This window comes from Natrix helvetica, assembly GCF_964273705.1.
Source record: "Natrix helvetica genome assembly, chromosome: 13".
In the NCBI taxonomy this organism is placed as follows: Eukaryota; Metazoa; Chordata; class Lepidosauria; order Squamata; family Natricidae; genus Natrix; species Natrix helvetica.
The window spans coordinates 5,524,233-5,550,689 of NC_138557.1; the positions used below are offsets into that span (position 1 = coordinate 5,524,233).

At 43.8% G+C, this 26,457-nt stretch overlaps 1 protein-coding gene across 1 annotated transcript; it reads right to left on the reverse strand.

Moving 5' to 3' along the window:
* Nucleotides 1-253: 253 nt before the first annotated feature.
* Nucleotides 254-25,940, reverse strand: POLR3E (RNA polymerase III subunit E). The gene is made up of 21 exons (XM_081965789.1): nt 25,737-25,940; nt 23,472-23,556; nt 22,562-22,612; nt 22,380-22,457; nt 19,430-19,545; nt 18,160-18,242; nt 17,408-17,515; nt 16,135-16,184; nt 15,602-15,721; nt 14,571-14,656; nt 13,697-13,741; nt 12,540-12,631; nt 12,029-12,149; nt 11,342-11,423; nt 10,437-10,496; nt 8,301-8,458; nt 7,544-7,608; nt 6,003-6,490; nt 3,219-3,296; nt 2,746-2,871; nt 254-676 (listed from the first exon to the last, which is right to left on the reverse strand). The coding sequence occupies exons 2-21, from the start codon at nt 23,505-23,507 to the stop codon at nt 611-613; spliced, it is 2,109 nt and encodes a 702-aa protein (XP_081821915.1). The 5' UTR covers nt 23,508-23,556; nt 25,737-25,940; the 3' UTR covers nt 254-610.
* Nucleotides 25,941-26,457: the final 517 nt, after the last annotated feature.

Below are 26,457 nucleotides of genomic sequence, written 5' to 3' on the forward strand. Positions count from 1 at the left end.
AAAACAGCCCGAAAATGGCCCAAAAACAGGCATGCGCGGGCCGGCCAGCTGTGGTTTTCCGGTCCTCAGGCATGCACAAGCACACACGCACGCACATTCTGGTTTGGGCACTCGTTGCTGAAAAGGTTCGCCACCACTGACCTATGCCATGCCCTCCAAGAGGTGACCACTGTAACACAAAGACACCTCAGAGGCTGGGTGGTGATGAGAAAAAAGAGACCGCCAGCGTGTAAAGATAAAAATCCGAATCTCCTCCTGCAAACTCGAAATTTATTGCCGTTCATTATAAAACGAACCGTTCGATCATGATTTCGTAACAGTTCAGCCACCCTAATAAGGATTGTTTGGTTCGTGGTTGCTTCTAAGTAAGATTTGAGAAATATAGATATTTAGGGAATCCAAATTAAGCTAGCAGGCAGGACATACAGATCCGCCCCTGTCCGTTGAAGAGTAGTGGTTTGGATGTCATTGCAAATAGCTAGCACGGCAGTCTCTGGTAGACCTTCCATCTGGAGGGCTGTGAGAGCTTCCAGCTGTTTTCCTATCCTTCTCTGCTTTCTCTTTGCCCATCCTGGGATGAAACCAGATGCAACCGAAGCGACTCCCATCGTCAAGAGGCTGGTTGCTGGATTGTCCCTTTGAGGTACCACATGCCTCCTTGGCTTATGCAACAATCCTGCAGGAAAAGGAAAAAGATGGTCAGAGGTTTGGTTGCAATCAAACAAGCTTGCCCCGAAAATATTGCGGTGCTGTCAAGGCAATGACTGATATTCAGGGATCCTCAGAAACAATAAACAAGCCCTCCTTTAAACATTTCCAAGGGGATTTGATGTGATCTCATTTTCCACCTCTGGGGAAAAAAAATAAGGCTGAAAATGCACAGTGCGTTTAGCTCCCTATCTACCTGGAAGGAAGCGTAATGACAATTCTTCACACACACTCACCAAAACCCGAAGAAGTTGCTAATTGCTGCTATTAAATAATTAACACGTGCCTACAGATGAAAGCAAACACAAGTGTCTGCTGGTTTTTTTTTTTTTGCAAACATCTGGGCTCTTCTCTCTCTTCCAACAGTTTTCCCTAAATGACAGGCCCTTAAGAAAGTTCAAAACGTCCTTAAAGATCCATCTCATCCTGGGCACCCTTTTTTTGAACTATTACCATCTGGCAGACAGTGCAGGACAATCAAAATAAGGACAAATAGGCTGAAAACCCCCTTCTATTCTACCCGTAACTATATTGAATTCTACTGCACAGTGCAATATTAATGCAACATCAGGGGTTTTCAACTCAATTGTATATAAAATGTGAAGGATGTCTGTTTGTGTTTTATTTGTGATGTATAATGCACACTATGAAGATGGTATTTAATTTCGTTGTATGAGGTGCAATGGCAATAAATTAAACTAAACTAAAGCCAAGCCAAGCCAAGCCAACCAAACCAAAAACTAAGTAAACTCTTCTTTCTCCATCATTCTTCTGTGATTCGGCAGAGAGAAAAATAAAAAGACGATTAGGGGACTGGAGGCTAAAACATATGAAGAACGGTTGCAGGAACTGGGTATGTTTAGCTTAAGAGAAAGAAGGACTAGGGGAGACATGATAGCATTGTTCCAATATCTCAGGGGTTGCCACAAAGAAGAGGGAGTCAAACTATTCTCCAAGGCACCTGAGGGTAGAACAAGAAGCAATGGGTGGAAACTAATCAAGGAGAGAAGCAACTTAGAACTAAGGAGAAATTTCCTGACAGTGAGAACGATTAATCAGTGGAACAGCTTGCCTCCAGAAGTTGTGAATGCCCCAACACTGGAAGTCTTTAAGAAGATGTTGGATAGCTATTTGTTTGAAACGGTATAGGGTTTCCTGCCTAGGCAGGGGGTTGGACTAGAAGGCCTCCAAGGTCCGTTCCAACTCTACTATTGTATTGTATTGTATAACTCTCTGTGTGTGATCAGTTGGTTCTCATACGCCACCCCTAAAAACCAGTGGAATAGTGGACTGATGGCTCAACCTCGTGAGTTTGGTCAATCCAGAGACCTGGAAATACCGATGCCTTTTCAGGCATGCAATCCAGAGTTGCTTCACCAAGCAAATTCAGAAAACAATTTAATTAAAAATTCCTCCCCAGTTTCTCAGGTAAACTGGCAGTTCTGTTTTCTGTTACGCAAGAGAATCAGGGGAACGGGTGGACTTAAAAGGAAACGGCCTGTGAGAACCTTCCTTGGGCTATCGTGAATGCTAAGCACACACCCTTAGTTCCAGCTCAGAATTATAAGTAGGTGTGCAGGTATGTACAGGTTCTCAGAAAGATTTTAAGTTTCGCATCCAAACCAGAAGGGCTGCTCCGTGCCACGTTTATTCTTGCCCGGGGTCAGTGAGAGCGAGCGAGCAAGCAAGCGGGCGGCCATATAAATTTAGATATACCTCGTCTCCCCGAAAATAAGACCTAAACGGAAAATTAAGTCCTTGCACGCTTTTTCAGGATGCTCGTAATTTAAGTCCTACCCCACAACATAAACCCCCGTTAAGGTTGTCAGCCAGATGGATCAGGGGTGGGATCTTGCCGACATTACTACCGGCTCGATGCCCAAAAAATTTTACGTGCTCGCTTGTGCACATTTGCACTTTAAAAAGGTCAACGCATGCGCACACCAGTAAAAAAGGAGAAAAAAAACCCACATTTTTTCAACGAAGATTGTTCTGACTGCATTGCAGACGCCGCTTTCAACAAAAGTAAAACGTTACCTTCAAAACTTTATCCACCTCCTGTTTGTCGAGATCTTCGCCATACTCCCGGGCCAGTCGATTCTGGATGATGTTTCGGCGGACACGGTAGTTTTTGGAAAAGATTTCAAGCAAAATTTGCCGATGCTGGAGAGAGAGAGAGAGAAAAAAAACACACACACAGAAAAGGCAAGAAAAAAAAATCAGATAAGCGTCAGAAATATCAAACCGGGGTTGATCGAAAGTGCCACGATGGATTTTCATGTGCTGAATTTGCTTGATAATTTAGTCATGCCGGCCACATGACCACGGAGACGGCTTTGGATGGTGCTGGCTCTTCGGCTTTGAAACGGAGATGAGCACCGCCCCCTAGAGTTGGGAATGACTAGCACATATGTGCAAGGGGAACCTTTACCTTTACCTAACTCTCAAGTTAGAGAAAACTTATAACGTGGAACATTGCCCGGAGAATACTTCCAAATTTTGTTGCCTACCTGGTCGTGAACATCACCAGCTTCCCAAAGTGCAAACACCTTTTGTTCGTCGGGTGAGGCTGAGGTCTGTGGAGGAAACTTAATAAAACAGAAAACAAATGTACAATTATTGGACTGGCCGGGGTTACAAACGTACACAGAAGAAGGAACGGCTGGCGTTTGGATCTTGAGTTCACCTGAAGCAACCTGGAGATACCAAGTTTGGATCTCCTAAAGGCAAAATCCATTTTCTCAGTAAAATTACTGAGGTTGGAACAAAGGGTTTAATTTGGGGGGAAATTGAAAGGTTTTCTTCCCCTAAATCTCTCTGAGGAATTGTGGGAGCTGAAGTGTACACGTTAAAGCTGCAGGCAACATTTTGCAAGCTATTTTTCTCCATTCCTCTGGATTTCTCCCCATGAAGCTATGAAACCCCACAATCTCAGCAAAATAATCACAAAAGGATCTGTTGTTGTAATATATATATAAAGATAGAAGGAGGAAGAGGAAAAGGAGGAGGAGGAGAAGAAAAAAGGAGAAAAGGTAGGAAAAGGAGAAGAAGAAAGAAAATAGGAGGAGGAGGAGAAGAAATAGGAGAAGAAAGAAGATAGGAGAAGGAGAAGATTATTGTAAGCAAGACCAATTCTAAACCACGGAGCAATAAGCCAAATTATTTTCATCAACACGCCAAACAAGCGACCACTTCTTCTTTCTTAGCGAATCTGTCCTTTGCTTAAAAACCTGAAGCTTGCGATGTTTTCAACTCCACCTCAACTCAGCAAGAAAACGATCTTTCTTAAGACCGCCGGAACTGACCAACTATAAAACCTGAGCAAGCCAGCAAGCTGGAGATTTTGAAGCAAGCTGGCAGACTTCAATATGGGCATTGTGTACTTTATTATACATGCTACTCGGGCGCATCTGAGGTCTTCGCCCTGATCATGGCTTAAGTTTGCCGACAGCCCAGCATGCATAATCAGACACGGTAAGTGGAGAAGCCGGGGAGGGGAAGGGGGGGGGGAGATGGAGAAAAGCAGAAAATCCTGTTTCTCAGTTGCTTGGTGCAGATTTTTTTCTCCCCCCTAGGATATTTGCAACTGCAGAGAGAGCGACGACAACATTTTTGTAATCTAGTGTTACAGGGCAGCCGAAGAAAATGTTTATCCGCTTGGAAACTCTGTGTGGTCCAAAGCTCTGACTCACAATCCAAATTGCCTTTACTTCTGACACTGCCTTAACGTTTATTCTTGTTTCCTTTGCTCAGCTCAGGTTATAAATCACACCCTGTTCTGCTCAAGAGGTTTTTTTTTATTCTGCAAGCAAACTTAACTTTGGCTACTGTTTTTTTCCAAACAAAATGGCTCGAGGCAATTTTCAGGAACACAAGTGGAAAAGTTTCACTGGAACAAGCTGAGGAGGTCAGGTTCTTTATTACTCATCTTTTTAAGAAGTTGAATCCACTGGCTATTTCCATATTTGGCTGGATCTCAGCTCCTGAAACGCTTATAAGTTACAGGCACTGCCCTCAACTTACGACAGCTCATTCGGTGACATTTGAAGAGACAAACTGCGCCGAAAAAAGGGTACTTACGACCGCTTTTCACACTTACGACCACTGAAGCGTCCCCACGGTCACGAGATTTACAGTCGGATGCTCGACAACACACTCCCATGAAAAACATTCCCAGGTCAGATTTTTCAGTGTCGTTGTAACTAAACTGGACAGTTTAACAGTTCTAACGAAACTAAACAGTCACTAAATGAATTTTGGTAAGTTGAGGACTACCTGTGCTGGGAGAGATTTAATTTTAAACCCAGGCGTCCCCAAACTCTTCGGCCTATCAACCTCTTCAGGTTTTAGATTGTTGGTTGATACACACACACACACAAATGTTACACAAAAATAATGCTAGACGAATCAGAAGTTGGAATGAAGATTGCCGGGAGAAATATCACCCACTCAGATATACAGATGATACCACTCTAATGGCAGAAAGTGAAGAGGAACTAAAGAGCCTCTTGATGCGGGTGAAGGAGGCGAGTGCAAAAGTTGGCTTGAAACTCAACATTAGGAAAACTAAGACCATGGCATCTGGCCCTCTCAGCTCCTGGCAAATTGACAGGGGAAGAAATGGAGGTAGGGACAGATTTTATTTTCCCGGGCTCCAAGATCACCGCAGATGGGGACTGCAGCCAAGACACTAAAAGACGCTTTCTCCTGGGGAGGACAGCTATGGCAAAGCTAGACAGCAACCTAAAAAGCAGAGACATCGTCCTGTCAACAATGTTGTATATAGTCAAGGCTGTGGTTTTCCCAGTTGCAATGTTTGGCTGTGAAAGTTGGACCATAAGAAAGGTTGGGCGCCAAATTGGGGCCTTTGAACTCTGGTGCTGGAGAAGACTCCTGCATTGAGTCCCTTGGACTGCAAGGCGATCCAACCAGTCAGTCCTAGAGGAGATCCACCCTGACTGCTCTTTAGAAGGCCAGATCCTGAAGAGGAAACTCAAAGACTTTGGCCACCTAAGGAGAAGGAAGGACTCCCTGAAGAAGAACCTCATGCTGGGAACGATGGAGGGCGAAAGAAGAAGAAGGGGACAGCAGAGAAGGAGGTGGCTGGATGGAGTCCCCAAAGCATATGTTCATTAAATGGACTCCGGAGGACGGTAGAGGACAGGAAGGCCTGGAGGAACGTGGTCCATGGGGTCGCGATGGGTCGACACGACTTCCCAACTAACAACAACTTTAATAAAGTTAGTAGAAAGATTCGCTTTGAAAAATAATTGCACAGGAAGAGGTCCACTTACAGGCACCATGATCTGCTTGCAGCCTACGTCCAACACCATGTCTTGCAATGTTTTGTCCGAGATCCCACTGAACAAGAGATTCCCAGGAGGTAAACTAGCCAGATGAAGGTTAAATAAGCGTTTCAGCTCGTTCAGAGTCAGGACATACTGTTTCTTAAATGTGGCCTCCACAAACGCTCGCAGTTCCTCGGTGACCCTCTCCGAAACTGGCATATGGCCGTTGATGGAGTCCAAGCTGTCTTCCAAATGGATCCCGTTGACTAGTCCATTGTTGAGGCTCTCGGGGACAGAGGTCTCCATCGGTTCTTCGTCGCTGACCGGTTCCTCCTTGATCCGGACCCCGAGGAGGCCCGTCGGGTGAGGAGACTCGTCCAACCGGCTCTCGGCTTTCCTCTTCCGGTGATCTTGATCCAACTGACTGTAGCTCTGGTTGACTTTGGCCTTGGCCAAGTTGACCCTCTGCTCTCCAGAAATCACCACTGGAGGCGCTGTGGGGATGAGAAGAAGAAGAACCAGGGTTAAATGTCCTCCGAGGTCACGCTTGTCCCAAAGGGGCTTTCTGGTATTTTTTTTCTCTCTGAAGGCGTTTCGCTTCTCATCCAAGAAGCTTCTTCAGCTCTGACTGGCTGGTGGGGAACCTTCCTGTTTTATTTAAAGTAGATTGTGCACCATTTCCACCACCACCACCCAGATCACAAGGAAGCAAAGAGTGAAGCAAGCAGAGGACAAATGTGTTTCTGTAGAAAGTTTCTTCCCCCATAAATCACGTTTCAAAGACGTTTTGAAGACGTTTCAAAAGAAAACCAGAGAGACCAGTTGCCTCCTGAAAAAGCCCCTTTCAGACAACCTGGATGACTGAGAATCTCTACAGACTTTTAGCTATACAGTTTGGGTTGAACCCCCTTGGAATGGTGTGGGAGGAGGAATGGATTTCCAGAGGGGGAAAAAAATTGCAGATTATAGGAGCCAGGAGCACTAACTCGGGTGACTCTGAGGCCACAGATTAAGCCTCCAAGAGCTTCAACGACCCTCCAAAAGGATGCAAATGACCAGCTGTCTGCAAGGAATATCAATCCTTCCATTTCCCCACTATCCTGCCAGAGCTGAAGAAGCTCCTTGGATGAGAAGCGAAACGTCTTCAAAGAAAAAACCCCAGAAAGTCCAGTTGCCTCTTTAAAAAGCACCTTTGGAAGAACCAGGGTTAGCTTGGCCAAGATGACGGAAGAACTTTGTTCTACCTAGATGTTGACTACGTAGGAAATTGTTAGAAGGACTCCTTTTGATGACTTCGTTTGTTAAAAATAGCTCTTGAATTGTTCAGCCGCCACGACCCTAGTTTTCCTCCATGGTCTTGTGCGTTAAAAATAAACAAATTACATTGTGGTAAGCCACGGTTTTTACTAAACCATGATTGTCTAAGAAGCCGCCATAGCAGGATCGACTGAATCTAAGCCAAACCAGCCTCTGCAAACATCATTTTAGTCTTCTGGGACCTTTCGCTGCCTCCCACCTAGCTGTCTCTGGTTCCCTAAACAGCTTACCTGGCTGGGCTGCTGGTTTCTTTGAAGCCAGCTGCTCTTTGGACAGGTTGTAGACTTTTTCCAACCTGAAAAATAAGAGAAAAGGAAAATTCATCTCTGGAAAAATCTCCAATGGCTTAATCAGCAGTCACCAAGAATCTGCAGTAGTTCGGATGCGAAGTGGAAGAGGGAAATGTGTGTCTTTCCAGACTCACACAGCAGCAGTACAATCTCAGGAAAAGAAAGGGGAAGAGGAAGAAAGGGAAGGGAAAAGAAAAGAAAAAGAGAGAAAGGAAGGGGAAAGAAAAGGGGAAAGGGAAAGGAAATGAAGAAAAGGAGGGAAGGGAAGAAGAAAAGGAGGGGAGGGAAGGAAATGAAGAAGGAAAGGAGGGAAGGAAAGGAAAGGAAGACAAGAAAAGAAAAGGGAGGAAGGAAAAGGAAGAAAGGGAAGGAAAGGAAGAAGAAAAGGAGGGAAGGAAAGGAAGAAAAGGAAGGAAGGGAAAGGAAAGGGAAAAGGGAGGAAGGAAAGGAAGAAGAAAATCAGGGAAGGGAAGGAAAAAGGAGCGAAGGGACGGGAAGGAAAGGAAAGGGAGAAGAAAAGGAGGGAAGGGGAAAGAAAGGAAAGGACGAAGAAAAAGAGGGAAAGGGAAGAGAAGAAGAAAAGGAGGGAAGGGAAAGAAGTGGGAGAATGGAAGGGGAAGGGAAGGAGTGAATGGATGAGGAAGGGGAAGGAAAGGGAAAATGGAGAAGGGATGACAAAGGGAAGGGAATGACTTACTTGGCTTGAATGCCCATCCAAAGCATTTTTTGCCTCTGCACCACATCTGGATGCTTCTTGACAAAATCCTCATCGTAGCAGAGCTTGAATTCCCACCCTCGGTTTATCCTCAAGAAAGCGACGTGTTCCAGGAAGTCCTTCACATCCTCTGGACCAAGCTGCACAAAGGAGAGATTTATTTTTCTAATTACAAAAAAAACCAAAAATCATTTTCACAATGAAAGGCAGCAAAGGTTGCCCGATCTGGGTATCCATAACTTCCTTCAAAACACCCGGCTGCCGTTCCAATGACAGGCTGTCCTCGCCTTACGACCAAAAGTGGTGCCAGGATTTCTATTCTTGCGCCAAGTGAACTGTGCCCGATGGCACGACCTTTTTCCCTACGGTGGCTAAGCGAGTCGCAGCAGTCGTTAAGGGAGTGACATGGCTGCTCAGTGAATTCCCTTGCCGGATTCTGCCAACGTCGTATATACGGTGCATGCTTGTTGCCAAGCAACCCAATTTCGATCAGGTGACCCTGGGGATGCTGCCAGGATAGTTAATTGTGAAGATTTGTCCTAAGTGACTTTTTTTCTTTTTTAAGTGCTTCAAATTGTCACTAAAGGAAACTTCCATAGGTGCTTTTCCAAAAGACAATGGGCCTTTTGGGATTTTTTCCCCTTGAAAACGTTTCGTTTCTCATCCAAGAAGCTTCTTCAATTTTTGGATGAGGGATGATCACTTAGATCAGGAGTCTCCAAAGTTGGTAACTTTAAGACTTATGGATTTCAACTCCCAGAATTCTGGGAATTGGTCCATAAGCTATGCCGGTTGAGGAATTCTGGGAATTAAAGTCTACAAGCTATGCCGGCTGAGGAATTCTGGGAATTGAAGTCCACAAGCTATGTTGGCTGAGGAATTCTGGGAGTTGAAGTCCATAAGCTATGCCGGCTGAGGAATTCTGGGAATTGAAGTCCACAAGCTATGTTGGCTGAGGAATTCTGGGAGTTGAAGTCCATAAGCTATGTTGGCTGAGGAATTCTGGGAGTTGAAGTCCACAAGTTATGACAGTTGAGGAATTCTGGGAATTAAAGTCCACAAGCTATGCCGGCTAAGTAATTCTGGGAGTTGCAGTCCACAAGTTATGCCGGCTGAGGAATTCTGGGAATTAAAGTCCACAAGCTATACCGGCTGAGGAATTCTGGGAATTAAAGTCCACAACAAAACATTTTCAAGGGAGGAAAAAAACCACATAAAAGTCCAGTTGCCTTATGGAAAAAGCACTTTTGGGACAACCATGACCTGGAAGATTGAGAATCTCCACAGACACAAAATAAATGGTTGCAAGTCGAGCGCTGCCTATAATCGGGCAGAGAATTGAATTTATGGAAATAATGGCCACCCAAAGTTTGGGGTGTGGTCTTCCAGAGAAAACAGGTAGACGGGACTACGCCCTAATAGATGCAAGCTTTCTTCAAAGAACGAACCTGCTACCACTTGTTTGTGAGCTCAAATATGCATGTATGCATGCATGTACATACACAAACACATATTCATATTAAAAGGACAAGCTTGTTTGCTTCTCAAGTATTGGGGTGTGGGTGCAAATGACACACCCAAGCAATATAAAAATAATCATCTGTGGAATTTGGGGGGATTGCGTGTCCTCTTTGAAAATGGATACTCTGACCTTTTGCATTTTAACTCCATCATCATGCTAATAACAAGAGTCAGAGATTTTAACTCTGAAGAAGACAAGCCAGGATCAGTGGAGGGAGAGGTTTATTTCTAATTTAGAAGCCTTTGTGGCATTCCATCGTTGCTGCTTATTGTGCAGGCAAGTTACTCTAAAAGTAGCTTAACAGATTAACAGAGTTGGAAGGGACCTTGTAGGTCATCTAGTCCAATCCCCCACCCCCAAGCAGGAGACCTTAGATTAGGAGTCTCCAAATTTGTTAACTTTAAGAGTTATGGATTTCAACTCCCAAAATTCTGGGAATTGAAGTCTATAAGGTATGTTGGCTGAGGAATTCTGGGAGTTGAAGTCTACAAGCTATGCCGGCTGAGGAATTCTGGGAGTTGAAGTCTACAAGTCTTAAAGGTTGGACACCTCTGCCTTAGCCTGATTAAAAACCAAAAGTTTAAGAAGAGACTTACTTTTGTTACGGTAGCAACTTCCTTCCGTACCACCCACCGATCCTGGGTGAACTTCCATATCTGAAAAAGAAGGAAGAGACGTTTCAACCTGATGAATGCCTGCCTGTTATGTCCATGTTATAACATAGTCAACGGACAACTTGGCCTCCTGCAAAACCTCGATGCTTAGAAAAACTGCAGAGATAAGCTGCCTCTGAGTTATTGTTGATTGATCAAATTTATAAAGCTCCCCCTCCCACCAACTCAGGGATATCACTCAGGGTGGGTGTCCAATAAAACAAACGTACTGGCAGTCCTCGACTTACGACCAAAACTGAGCCCAAAATTTCCTCTGCTAAGCACAGGCAGTTGTTAAGTGAGTCACATCCCATTTCACGACCGTTTTGCCACAGTTGTTAAGTTATCAGCTGCCTTCAGAGTCAGACTTCAGTGAGGCAGAGGAACAGCTGGAGCCTGTTCCCAGTGTGCACATGCACAGAGTTGCCAGACGAAGGGAAGAGCTAAAGAACAGGGGTCGACTTGGGAGTAAGGCCACAGGTGGACGATGAATGGCCCCTCCCAGAGGAAATAAATGGGGAGCGAAAGGGGAGTGGAGTTTGCAGGAGACAATTTGCTTAATTGGTTCATGACTCTCTGAGACTCGTTGCCAAGTTCTGCAGAGATCGGCCTGGCAGCTCTCCAAGCCAGATAAGGTCTGTGGTTGTAAATTCACCCTTGAAAGACTTTTTGCCGGGATTTTGCTCGATGTGAAGGAGAGGAATCCACATTAGCTTAATAAAAGGTTTTTTTTGTCGGTGACAAGGAGTCTGCTTCGTGATTTTGTGAAGCCTAAGATCAGAATGCTTCCTGCGAAGGAACATGTGGGGAAAGCAAACGCATTCTTGGCTCGGCATTTTGGTACTCACAACAAAATCCCTTCCACGGCAGAGGACTTCAGCTGGGACGCCACTGTGCGGGCTGGAGGTATCTTTGGGGTAAAGGATGTCACTGTGTGTGTGGGGAAGATAAACATGTATTAGCTGCGTTTATTAGCTGCATCGACCCCCAAAATCAGGCAAAAAATCCAGTCCAATTCTACAATATACGTAGGTAGTCCTTAACTCAGGGGTGTCCAAACTTGGCAACTTTAAGACTTGTGGACTTCAACTCCCAGAATTCCCCAGCCAGAGCTGGCTGGGGAATTCTGGGAGTTGAAGTCCACAAGTCTTAAAGTTGCCAAGTTTGGATACCCCTGCCTTAACTGATAACCACAACAGAGTCCAAACTCTGCAACCATTCAACGTTATGATGGAGCTACTTGGCGGGAGCTTACAAGCCAGATTTGAAGTTCTGATGGTCAGCTCCCATGGGTCTGCTTAACGACGATTGCATTTTATTAATGACTAAACACAAACAAAGTCATAAAAGCAGGTTGGTGACCTGATATACGACCATAACATAGATTACAATTGGGACGGTCAGGTGCCATTACAGTCGCAACTCAAACCAGAAACCACACACACACACACACACACACACATAGTTGGACATTTAGGAATTGGCAGGTCAATTTGCAATTAGCAAATGCAAATAAAGCTGTTTTTTTTTTTTACCTTTTCACCACCCAGTTTCCCTGGACTAGCAGCGCCACCTGCTGGATGCTTCGCAAAGCTGCAGTCGGATCGGTCCCAGAGGCTAGGAGGCTCATTAAACTGGCAAAAGCGATGACTTTCACTGTTAGGGGAGGGGGGAAAAAAAGCAGGGACCCATCAGCCCCAGCCATCTAGAAGCCCTCCCCCCCTTCCCAAAACAGGGAAATTAGAGAGCAACAGGAAGGGCTGATCAAATCCAGATGCGAAGAATCCTACCCAGAATTCATTACAGGGGCCCCAATCAGAAAGGAGCATTCTCAACAAAAGCATCTTGGTTACTACTTGGGAAGGGAGACCACTCAGAGATCACTTGTGAGATGGAATAGAAGTTGGAGAAAGTCCCCACCCCACCCCCTCGCCCCCAAAGGCAGGAACAAATGTTTTTGCCACTCGCCACAGAACCCACTCGCTCGCTGAAAGAGGGCAAAAGAGTTGAGAGAGAATTTGGGGAAGGAAAAATAAGAAAGCCTACCATTTTTCATCAAGATCTTAATCTGGTCAGCCAAAGGGAGTGTTCGCAACTGAGCCATAGGCAGCACATTGCTTGGCGCGACCGGTTTCTCCCTGCACGTAAAATAAAATAGACATTGAATGCTGGCTACTATGACCTCCTCAAATTATAACTGCCCAAAGAGCGGCTGATTCTGTTCTACAGAGGAATTATTGAGTCTGTCATCTGCACCTCCATAACTGTCTGATTTGGCTCTGCAACCCAACAAGACAGAAACAGGCTTCAGAGGATAATCAGAACTGCAGAAAAAACAATTACTACCAACCTGCCTTCCATTGGGGACCTGGACACTGCACGAGTCAAAAAGGGGGCTGGGAAAACATCTACCGACCCCTCGCATCCTGGACATAAATTGTTTCAACTCCTACACTCAAAACAACGCTATAGGGCACTGCCCACCAGAACAACAAGACACAAGGACAGTTCCCCCCCCCCATGCCATCACTCTGCTAAACAACTAATTAATAATTTATTAAGACTGTATTACTGTTAATTCTTCTCTTCCTTCCTAGTACCTATCTCTTCCCACTTATGACTATAGCCATGTTGCTTGTCTCTTTCAATTTATATTGTCTTTATTTGTTTCCTAGTATGACTTGATAGCTTATTAGTAACCTTGACTATCATTAAGTGTTGTATCTTCTTATTCTTGATGACTGTATTTTATTCTCCTTCTGTACACTGAGAGCATCTGCACCAGAGACAAATTCCTTGTGTGTCCAATCACACTTGGCCAATAAAGAATTCTATTCTATTCTATTCTATTCTATTCTATTCTATGATCTCATCTTAAGCGTTTCGGTGTGTAAACTCAACTGATAGGAATAACCTGCAGATGCACCTCTGAAGTATTTGAGTCTGGTCCATTCTCTAGCATGGGGAGAAGGTTAAACTAACAACCAACATCGGGAAGGGACATTTAAGAAATAATATGATTCTAGATCCCCCCCCCCCCACTCCAAGAATAAGAGAGATCCCTACGCTACTTAAGAACTGAAGAAGCTTCTTGTATGAGTAGTGAAACGTTTTCAAGGGAAAAAAGCCAAGAAAGTTCAGTTGCCTTTTTGGACAAGAGTGACCTGGATGATGGAGAATCTCCATAGGACTAAGCTACTTACTTTTCTTCTTCTACACTTGGTGGGACCAGCATCATCAAATATTCGCTGTGGAGAGAGAAGGAAGAATATGAATTTCCCTTGGGAAAGGAACACTTCAAAATTGTCCTTAGAAACCAGCAGAAGTTAGCTGGCTTGGTCATCTGAAAGAAATCCCAGCCAATCAAATGCATAAGACGTGGGGCGTCTGGTCCTGCGTTTCTCTAAGTAACAAGATTGACGATGGTCTTGCAAGAGGAATGCTAGCTCTGCATCTCCTCCTCAGCAGCCCAACTGACTTTGGTTGGGGAAAAGCAGACTGGATTTCAATTGTTTCTCTTCTCCCCTTTCCTGACCTAGTTATCTGCGGGATCGCATCTCACCTCATACATCCCTGCGACCAATTCGCTCCCACAGGGAGGGACTCCTCCGGGTGCCGTACACTAAGCAGTGTCAACGGGCAGCGCCCAGGAGTAGAGCCTTCTCTGTGATGGGCCTAACCCTCTGGAATGACCTCCCCCCCGATATTAGAACTACTACCGACCTCCGCTCCTTCCAACAGAAACTTAAGACCCACCTGTTCCAATTAGCTGGCCTAGCTGATTTATAGTCCCACTTCCAACCTCCTGGCAAACATCTTATTCTGGGGTAGTTTTTAAGGGTAATTTTAATTTTTTATTCGAATTTTAACCATTATTGTACAGTGTATATCCTACCTCCTCCATATATCTATGTATATCTATATTTTTGTATCCACATGGTTGTTTTAATATGACTGTACACCGCCCCGAGTCCTTTCTAGGAGAGGGCGCGGTCTATAAATTAAAGTATTATTATTATTATTATTATTATTATTATTATTATTATTATTATTATTATTATTATTATTATTCCTCACCTTGGCGATTTAATTAATTCCGTGTTCCCGGCCATGCTGTGACCTTGGCTGAATAAATATTGGCGTTCGTGCTCAGAACGGCTATCCTAGGAGAAACAGAAGAGGAAGAGCTATGGATTCCGCCAACTTTAAAGGCTGTTTCATTGCATAAAAATATACAGGCAGCTGAGCTGAGCTTAAACTGTTCTCCCTGTTCAGGAAAAATAACAAGAACAGAGGAAGGGAGGAAGGAAAGGAAAGAGGAAGGAAGGAAGGAAGGAAAGGGAAAGAAGAAAAGTGGGAAGGGGAGGAGAGGGAAGGAAAGGAGGAACAAAAAGAAAGGAGAGGAAAGGAAAGAAAAAGGGAGGGGAAGGGAAGGAAACAAAAGGATCAAAGACTAATTTTGGAACTGACACCTATTTCTTTTCCCCTTTGTAATCAACTGTCATGAAGCTGTCATAGTTTTGATAATTCTCACATGGAAAGATGATCTGGAAAACCAAGATCTGATCTACCATCAGATTGTATAAAACTGTCCGGGGTTGGGGCCAGTGCTGTCTAAAGATATCTTTGTGGTCATGTGGCTGGCATGACTCAACACCAAAGGCGCACGGAACGCTGTTACCTTCCCACCAAAGGTGGTTCCTATTTTTCTACTTGCATTTTTTACGTGCTTTCGAACTGCTAGGTTGGCAGAAGCTGGGACAAGTCACGGGAGCTCACTCTGTTATATGGCGCATGGGATTCAAACCGCTGACCTTTCTGATCGACAAGCTCAGCATCTTAGCCACTGAGCCACCGCGTCCGAATCCCATAAGAAAAAGTAAACCTCTTTAAAACCAGGATAAAAAAAGGGGGAAACTTTAGCTCCACCTTCCTCAATGACCTGGCTCCACCCACTGTAGTCCTTTTCTTCCTGCCAAAACATGTGTGTCACTTTTGCCCCTAAGCGTTTACGCCCTCCAAACCCTTCCTGAAACCCCCACTAATGGCAGATTATTCAACTAACCAGGGTTAAACTAACCATAGTTTAATGCACTGTGAAAACCTACCTTCAAACCGTAATAATGGAGGTGGACCCAATGCTCTTCTGCTTGTCTTTTTTGCAGGAATTCGTAAGATTGAACTCGACGCTGGCGGGCCTGCTCCGATTCTGGCCGGGAGAACCTCACCTGAAAAAGAGACCTCCTGTTATTATGGGATGTGATCAAAATTCCCTATAGGATGAGAACGGCCTAAGACACCCACTTTCAAAGAAAAACATGGTATATTAGAAAGTAAAAAAAAAGATGTCCCAGGCTAGAGGAACAAAATAATAATTAAAAAAAAGCAAGTAATTTTCCCAAAACAAAACTTATTGCGGTCGTATATCAAGGACAACACCTGTACAAACTGATTGCCATCAACCCAGATTTTATTCCTGCGACTGTGGGGAAGGCGCGAGAGTTGTAAACGCGAGGATCGGTCCATAATTCATTTTTTTGGGTGCAGTTTGGAATGGTCACTAAACAAAACAGTTGTAAGTCGAGGACAGCCTGTATATTCCTGGGAATTATGACAGGTGTCAGAGAACATCTTGACGTACCGTGATTTGCTTGACGTCTTCCTCAGCCTCATCCTGAGAAGAATCCCCATCTATGATGGGAGGGAAAAAGTGGGTATTAAGCAGAAAGCATCTTAACAGCCAACAGTTTGCTGCATGTGGGAACGTACACAAACCTAGATCAATGATCAGAGCTGCAAAGGAAATGTGGGGAAATAGCTTGTTTTACCCCATGAAGGGAAATTGGCTGAATTTTGAATGATGATAAGCTGGATGTTTGCGGCAGCAATCTGATTAGCAATATCACTTAGACATATATACCGCTTCACAATGCTTTACAGCCTTCTCTAAGCAGTTTTTCAGAGTCAGCCTCTTGCCCCCCCAATAATCTGGGTCATCATTTTAACCACCTCGGAAGGATGGAAAGTTGAGTCAACCTTGAGCTGGTCAGGATTGAATTTCTGGCAGTAGGCAACTTTCAATATTACATTTTGATAGATAGGTAGGTAGGTAGGTAAGTATAGATAGGTAGGTAGGAAGGTGGATGTATGTATGTAGGGATAGATAGGTAGATAGATAGATAGATAGATAGATGGATGGATGGATGGATGAATAGATGTAGGGATGGATGGATAGATAGATAGATGATGGATGGATGGATAGATAAATGTAGGGATATATAGATAGATGGATGGATGGATGGATGGATGGATGGATGCATGGATGGATGCATGGATAGATAGATGTAGGGATAGATAGATAGATGATAGATGGATGGATGTAGGAATAGGTGGATGGATAGATATTGATAGAGGTAGATAGGTAGGTATAGATAGATAGATAATAGATGGATAGACAGAAACAGTGAGAGACAGAGATATATAGACATAGAGAGAGATGAGGCATGGATAGCAATAGCATTTAGACTTATATACCACTTCACAGCCCTCTATGAGTGGTTTACAGAGTCAGCCTATTTGACCCCAACAATCTGGGTCCTCATTTTACCGACCTCGGAAGGACGGAAGGCTGAGTCGACCTTGAGCCTGGTGAAATTCGAACTGGCAAATTGCTTAACCATGCTTCACAGTCCTATAGTATTAAGAGCTAGGCCATAAGCCTGAGGAATTTGGGGAGCTGAAGTGCCCCCCATGTCGGCTATTGAATTCTGGGCCTTGAAATCCATACATGCTGGCTGAGGAATTCTGGGAGCCTTCTAGCATTAAGGGCTAAGCTAAACACAGCCAGCCATTTTGAACACGGAAGCCTGCAATCTTCTCGGCCCCAAATACAGAGAAGATGGCGTCCTACTTACGCTCGTTAGCAGCTTCTCGTTCTCGGTATTTCGCATCCGCTTTGTCCAAGTAGGCAAAACTTGGCCGCATTTGCAGGATTCCATGCAACGGAGTCAGGTGAAGCTCCCCTGCAACAGAATAAAGCAGGATAAATATAATCTTTATTGTCATTGTACTTAAATACAACGAAATTGGTTGATAAGGATAAGAGAAATAGTGGAGAGTGGATCTAAAACAGCATTTTTCTAGCCCAACAATTTTAAAGATGTGTGGACTCCATCGCCCAGAATTCCCCAGTAGGTATTGCTGGCTGAGGAAAGGAAGTCCATGCATGCTGGCTGGGGAATTCTGGGAGCTGAAGTCCACCTATGCTAACTGGGGAATTCTGGGCCCTGGAATCCATGCATGCTGGCTGAGGAATTCTGGGAGTCAAAGAAAACGCTCCCAGGGAGATGGAATTTGGATGTAATGACAAAGCAAAGATTTCCGCCTCCTGCTGGCTGCACTTACAACAATTCTGCTCAGGTAGAAAGGCAGTAAACTAGGCAGCTACATTCATACCACCTGCTAAACCTGGTTAGATATTGATGGAGTTGGAGGTGTCCTACAAACGTAGCTGTTTGGAAACCCTATGAAAATGCAGCCTGTGAATGAACTCCGTTGCTAGCTTGGATGCTCCATTTTGCACCAGGAATCCAAAGATTGCAGGGCCTTTTAAAAAAAAATAGTTTATTTCGGGAAGCTACAAAGGCGGGCGTTAACAACAACTCACCTCTTTTGTAGACAGCAGCAGCGTAGCGTGAAATGTTGCTGGTGGTTTGCGAGGAACAGAACGTCTGCTTGTCCATCAACTTCCTGGAAAACACGGAACAGAAGGCCTCAGTGAAAAGGCATGTGGGAATGAACTTGGGAGACCGGGAGAAGAGACAATGGTCACATAAGACAGGATTATAGCCCGCAGTTGTATAAAGGGTGAAGAAAGGAAGCTTAGATGGGTCCCTCCCTCAGAAGGTAAAATGGGGATGAGGGAGAGATTTGTACTTTCAGACTTGCAAGGTTCTATTAATGTAGCATTGCAATAAAGTAGAATTAACTCATTGTGTTGTCTTTCCTGTCTGGCCCATTTAGTAGAGCCAATACTCAAACTAAAGAGGTGGAGCTCACATCGCAAACCTCAATGATTGTCATAACCTGAGGACTTCCTAAAAGGCTCTAGGCCAGTGATGGCGAACCTTTTCGGCCCAGAGTGCACAAACCGGAACACATGTGCGCATGGACCCAAGCACAGGAAACGCAAAGACCAGCTGGCTGGAGAGCACATGCCTGTCTTTTGGGCTTTTTCAGGCAGTTTTGGGGGCCGTTTTCAGGGGCTCTGGCACCTGCAAAGACCAGCTTGTCGGTGTGCATGCCCGCTCCAGAAACCAGAAGAGCAGCTGCCGACGGTGCTCGAGCCCACAGAGAGGGCTCTGCGTGCTACCTCTGACACCCATGCCATAGATTCGCCATCACGGCTCAAGGTAGATTGCAGAGGGCAGCCACGAAGATTAGGGGACTGGAGGCTAAAACATATGAAGAACAGTTGCAGCATTGGCTATGTCCACTTTAAGGCAAAGAAGGACTAGGGGAGACATGATAGCAGTCTTCCAATATCTCAGGGGTTGCCCCAAAGAAGAGGGAGTCAAGCTATCCTCCAAAGCATCTGAGGGCAGAACAAGAAGCAATGGGTGGAAACTAATCAAGGAGAGAAGCAACTTAGAACTTAAGGAGAAATTTCCTAAGAGTGAGAGCAATTAACCAGGGGGACTGCTTGCCACTAGAAGTGGTGGGTTGCTCCATCACTGGAGGTTTTGAAGAAGAGATTGGACAACCATTTGTCTGGAATGGCATAGTGTCTCCTGCTTGAGCAGGAGGGTTAGACTAGAAGACCTCCAAGGTCCCTTCCAACTCTGTTACTGTGTAACAACCTGCCAATTAAAAAACCCTGACCAAGATGGGGATTCCACCCAGTTGAACCCGGGCCTCAACGCAAAGGCCATACTTACGAAGAGTAAGTGTTGGTTTCATCCGTACACGTGCCGTCTACGTTGAGGGCAATTTGTTCCCCTTTGCTTCGACAGTAGTTGGAGTTCGACGTGTCAATGGCCATTTCCAGTTCAACCTGGATAAGAACAGATGGTCGATCAGCTCAGCAGAGTGAGTAAATGCAACCATTCATAAAAACTGCCGAATTTGGTAAAAATGAGACACAAGCTGCGTGTCAACTCGCAAAAGCATCTCGAGTTGCCGTAGTAGGCAAGGGGGATGGGAAAACGAACTCTGCAGCTGTGGCGAGGCAGCAGAGTCAGTCAAAACCAAAGCACATTCCAGTCATATCTCTGTCAAGGCTGTCTCCACGGTTATTCACACTGGCCAGAGGGGAGTGATCTCTACAACCCGGGAAATTGCTTCTTTGGAGAATGTGACTGATGGTACACCTTGGGGAGTGGGGGAAATAGGGTCAGAGCTGGAACATAAATTTTGTGGGGTCAGAGTTGGCTTCATTTGGAACATGACGCTCCTAATAAATAACTGGATTTCTTTTGAAGCTTGGCTTGAGGCTCATGATTTAATTAGGGCATTGGTTGGAACCCTGACACTGTGTATTTAAATAGCAGATTGGGCATATTAAACCCTGGAGGGATCGATAAACTTTTCCTTTAAATAATAATTTTATTCAAGATCAGATGTAAAAAGATAAAAGCGAATACAAATTTAATAAATAGTAATAATACAAAATAGGAGGAGGACAAAAAAGGAGAAAAAGATATCACGAATCCAAAGGAAAATAGAAAACTATAAAGAGTAATGTTGCCAAAGAAAATAAAAATACAAAGAAATGATTTTCATTTTTTTAAAGTACGCATATCAACATTAATAGCATCACTCACACTTAAAATACAACGAATGATCTTTGTTATATCCCATCTTGTATTTATACACAAATCCTTAAGATCGGGTCCTTCAGTCCTGGCTAGCAAAAGTCTTTGAAGGTTATCACAGATCACAAACCTATCTATTTCATCCCTGAGCAAATAAGCCTTTAAAAAGGAGAGTTGAATGGCCAATAAATTTAAATAATGCTTGGTTTCATTAAGAGAATCCTACCTGTTTTTGGAAAAGTTAAGACTGGGTGTTAGAGTGCGCACAGCATTACTAGTTTGAGACAATATTTATCACTATGGAGAGTCACAGTGAAAAACCACAATAGCTTTTGCTTGGCCTGATACATCAAAAAACAACAACTGGTTATTCTGGTTTCAAAACCATGGTTGTTGTCTCTACATGTTTCATCAAGTCATCCAATTAGATGTGCTTCATAAAGTACTTTTATAAGCAAAGTGTCAGGCCTGGAAGCCATCTTTCGTATTGGGCCTACTTATATGGAGTTTTGGGAGATATATACTCAAAATAACATTCCTTTCTCAGAGAGTCAAGGATATCTTGCCCTGCACCTGGAGTGGTGTGCCTGGAGGCATCTCCAGTTGGGTCGGTGATTGATTGGGCCATGGGATGGACATGTGGGTGCTGGGCAAAGGCTTGGACTTTCAATTGGGTGGGAGAAAACCTGAAAGCTTTCAAATTTGGGTTTCCCCAGATGTGCCAACATGACATTTCTAATAACTTTAGGCCTCGGGGTCTTCTTTCATTGGGGGTATTACTTGGAACCCTGATACAAGCCACGGCTTAATGAGAAACAGCAAGAATCTCACATGCACAGAATTGGAAAAACACACACCAACAGAAGATAATGTGATTTAAAAAAAAATTGGAATTAACCGAAATGGACAGGCTCACAAAAGAGCGAAAAGACGAAGAAGAATCAGAGAACCACATAGTATGGGACTTATGGTATAATTGGTTAGAGGAGAGAAGAAGAAAAACAGGATAGTAACAAAGAGAAGTAGAAAGATCAAGAAACTACAAAACAAATACAAAACCGCAGAATCACTAAGAGGGGGAAATACAAGGTAGATTGTAGATGAAATAAGAAATATGACAGGATCAAACGTATAAAGTTTGTACGAAATAAGATGTGTAAAATAAAAGGACTATGGGAGACATGATAGCATTATTCCAATATCTCAGAGGTTGCCACAAAGAAGAGGGAGTCAAACTATTCTCCAAAGCACCTGAGGGTAGAACAAGAAGCAATGGGTGGAAACTAATCAAGGAGAGAAGCAACTTAGAACTGAGGAGAAATTTCCTGACAGTGAGAACAATTAATCAGTGGAACAGCTTGCCTCCAGAAGTTGTGAATGCCCCAACACTGGAAGTCTTTAAGAAGATGTTGGATAGCTATTTGTCTGAAACGGTATAGGGTTTCCTGCCTAGGCAGGGGGTTGGACTAGAAGACCTCCAAGGTCCCTTCCAACTCTACTATTGTATTGTATTGTATTATAAATATGTATCTAGATATGGATATAGTTATATAAGATATATATGTATTGATAAAGGAAACACAATGGATATGTAAAAGATGGAAGATGTGCTGCAAAGATGACATGGTTGTATAAATAAGATAAAAATAATAACAAAAAAAAAGGGAAACATTAAGTACATTAAGTAACATTAATTCTAAGCACCAACATTACATTTTATTCAGTTATTTCCAAACAAACCTTTACTATCTTTTAGCCATCAGACCAGGGTTGAACAATCTTGGATCTTCACTTATTTTGAATTATAATTCATTTCAATCCTTCGTTATCGGCTGTTCTTCTCAGAACAAGGTATAAATAAACGATAATCCAAAATACAGGAAGGACAACAGATTTTCTGACCTTACCACCACTTTAGCCCAGCAAGAAAGCAAAATTTCTAATCACAGTGGGATAACAGATTCTTACAAAGGTTTAACCCAATGGTTTCTCCCCACCATTAAAACTTCATCTTAAGTTTTGAAACAACCTTTTAAATTTTTTTTAAAAAAAGGTTTTAAAGTGGCATCCAAACCTTTTGCTGCTTTGGTTTGATCTTGGCCGAGAGATGAGTAACCTCATTGTAAGTCATCGAAGCCGGACGAATAGGATACTGCAACGAATTTCAAGATGCAACTTCAGTTAGCTTTTAAAAGACTCTTTCAGCGATTTTTCTTCAAAAAACAACTTGCATGGAAAATATATATATATATATACCTGGAATAGATACAGTTTTTCCGATAGACTTTTAGCCAGGTAGACATCAATCTAGCAAAAAATACAGAAGACATATTTCAACATTATTTTTATTTTACCTACTGGATCTTTGATTTTGACCCATTGTAAGGTATATGGGATGCGGTGGCTCAGTGGCTAAGACGCTGAGCTTGTCGATCAGGAAGGTCGGCAGTTTGGTGGTTCAAATCCCTAGCGCCGCGTAACAGAGTGAGCTCCCGTTATTTGTCCCAGCTTCTGCCAACCTAGCAGTTTGAAAGCACGTAAAAAATGCAAATTCGGTGCAGCAAAACAATTTAAAAAATGATGCATTGGTATAAAAAGAAAGAGAATACATAATAAATTTGAAGCCTTTTTTTTCCTGAAATGCAAGAAAGCTGGCATAATTGAAGCAGGGAGTTTGAAAAAGGATTTTTACTTCGTAACCTTCGTAATATCAAAGGGCTGCTAAGTATATATATATATATATATGTATATTTTCTACGGGAGGAAAAGTTACAATATGTATCTACAAAAATGGCTGTGTGTGGTTGTGTGTGTGTGTTCCAGCATAACTCTGGAACTCCTCGAGCAATTTTAACCAAACTTGGGACACAGATGACTTACTCTCTGGAAAAAAAATACAGCAGGGGATAAGATACCCCTAAAACCCTTCGGGGTGTGTGTTCTGTTAAGATACAGCCTGTTGTGCCTTCAAATGGCTTCTACTGTACAGCGCAGTGGAGTTGCCATGGTAACGGCTTCACAGTATTCCACAAGGAGCTCCCTCAAGGGGGAAAATCCAACATTCAAAATTACGTTTTGTCCAGACATTTCTCTCCTACAAATAAATACCCAGGCAACGAGTATCAGCTAGTAAATACTAAAGATTTTTTTTTAATGCACTACTTGCCTCTTGTATAATAGGATCATCTTCCTCATTGGCCATAGTAGCATTGAAAGAAAATTGGCCTTGCGGTGTTGCTTTGCGTTAAAACCTGAAACAAAACACACAACCATCACAATTCTGATCTCTTCAAACAAAGCTTTCCCATAAAAGGCAATCAACAACATAGAGGCAGTTCTCGACTTATGACCCCAATTGAGCCCCAAATTTCTATTGCTAAGCGAGACACTGGCTAAGTGAGTTTCGCCCCATTTTTACGACCTTCCTTGCAGCTGTTGTTAAGCAAATTACCGCAGTTGTGAAAGTCAGGAACACGGTTGTTAAGTGAATCTGGCTTCCCCTTTGACTCTGCCCGTCAGGAGGTCGCAAAAGGGGATCACACATAACCCAGGGACGCTGCAACCGTCGTAAATGTGAATCAGTTGTCAAGCATCCAAACGTACATTGGCTGAATAACAAAGATGCTGCAATGGTCATAAGTGTGTGGGGGGGAAACAGTCCCGTCCCTTTTTTCAGTGTCACTTTCGTCACTAAGTGAGCTGTTGTAAAGTTGAGGACTCCCTCTCCCAAGGAACACACCCGCTTGTGTAACACACAACCACAAACCTTCCTACCAAAATGAGAACCGCTTCTTGGTTTAACTTCTCTCTGCTGAGTCAATTACTACCAACCTGCCTTCCGTTGAGGACCTGGACACTGCACGAGTCAAAAAGATGTCCGCGAAAATATTTACAGACCCCTCGCATCCTGGACATAAATTGTTCCAACTCCTACCCTCAAAACGACGCTATAGAGCATTGCACACCAAGACAACTAGACACAAGGATAGTTTTTCCCCAAACGCCATCACTCCGCTAAACAACTAATTCCCAACAGTCAATAATTTACTAAGGCTGCATTACTATTATTCTTCTCATCTTTCCTATTACCAATCTCCTTTTCTACTTATGACTATAACCATGTTGCTTGTATCTTTACAATTTATATTGTTTGATTTGTTTCCTAGTATGATTTGATTGCTTATTAGTAACCTACGACTATCACTAAGGGTTGTATGTTATGATTCTTGATGAATGTATTCTATTTTATTTTTCTTTATGTACACTGAAAGCATCTGCACCAAAGACAAATTCCTTGTGTGTCCAATCACACTTGGCCAATAAAGAATTCTATTCCATGCCATTCCTATTCTATTCTGTCTTATTCTAATTCTTCTTCTTCTTCCTATTCCATTCCAATTTCTAATTCTATTTCTTCTTCCTATTCCATTCCTATTTCTAATTCTTCTTCTATTCTTCTTTTTCTTCTTCCTATTCCATTCCTATTTCTAATTCTTCTTCTATTCTTCTTCTTCCTCTTCCTCTTCCATTCCTATTTCTAATTCTTCTTCTTCTTCCTATTCCATTCCTATTTCTTCTTCTATTCTTCTTCTTCCTCTTCCTATTCCATTCCTATTTCTAATTCTTCTTCTATTTTTCTTCTTCCTCTTCCTATTCCATTCCTATTTCTAATTCTTCTTCTTTCTCTTCCGTTCCAATTTCTAATTCTACTTCTTCTATTCTTCTTCTATTCTTCCTCTTCCTATTCCATTCCTCTTTCTAATTCTTCTTCTATTTTTCTTCTGTTCCAATTTCTAATTCTACTTCTTCTATTCTTGTTCTTCCTATTCCATTCCTATTTCTAATTTTTCTTCTATTCTTATACAATACAATACAATAGCAAGAGTTGGAAGGGACCTTGGAGGTCTTCTAGTCCAACCCCCTGCCCAGGCAGGAAACCCTATACCGTTTCTTCTTCTCCTTCCTATTCCATTCCTATTTCTAATTCTTCTCCTTCAATTTTTCCTATTCCTACTTCTTCTCTTTCTCCTTCCTATTCCTATTCCATTCCAATGCAAGCAGCCACGTCCTGGGCTGCTGCTTTTCCCCAGCCCTGCTGATCAGGGTTGGATCAGGGTTTGATGCCAAGGTATCTTTAATCCGGTTTAAGCAACCAGGTTAGTTTCTTAACACGATGCAACCCTTGCAAACAAACACAAAAACAAAACTTGGACACGGCTCCTTGGTTTAAGCAGGCTGGATCTCTCTCTTCCGGGAAGGTGTGACCCACCCAGGGCTTGGAAAGGCAGGGAGGGAGGAGGGCCCAGAAGGGGCAAAGGGGGCTCTCCCACCCACCCCCCAACTTGGGACTTTTAACCTCTGCAATCCAAAGACCCCAACTCACCCCCCCACCCAGGCCTTGCAAAGCCTCCCAAGATCAAAGCATGCTCACCGCTTGGGTTGCAAACCATGCAAAGCCTAGGATGGGCTGGAGGAGGAAGGGAGGGAGGGGGGGCTCGGCTATCGGCCCCCCACCCTCTGTCCGAACTGGGCTGCAACGTGCGCGGCAAGCCCCGGGTTCCTCTCGCTCTCAGCTCGCAGCCATGTTGCGGGAAACTCCTCCAAAGCACGTGGGAAAGGTTGGGGCCGCCTCCCGTACCCATAATGCTCGCAAGCTCTCCCCCCCCCACCACCACCACGGGAGATGGGAGGGGGACGCCAGGGGGCGCTGTGCGGCTGCCATTCCCAACGTTGCAAGCTCGCGTGTTTGAGACTGTAACGGTGCAGACGTGCACGTGCACGGGTGCAGCGTTTGCAAAGAGACCTCCCCCCCGCCTTTCTTTTTTTTTTATTGCAAATTAAAAAAAAAACAGTATATGGCAGCGGTGGGATTCGAACCCACGCCCCCGAAGAGACTGGAGCCTTAATCCAGCGCCTTAGACCGCTCGGCCACGCTACCTTCTGGAGAAGAAAGAAGCCGCACAGCGCATTCATGGCTGCAAAAATTCTCTCCGTTTCTTGGCTTTCTTCCCCCTCCCTTCTCTCCCAATTTTGGACCTGTGTCTTTCTCCTCCCTCCCCTTCTAAAGAGTCCAACTTTAAACTTGATTCTGTGCATGATCTGGCCGGAAATCTCATCTGCCAATTTTATTTTTAAATATATATATAAAAATA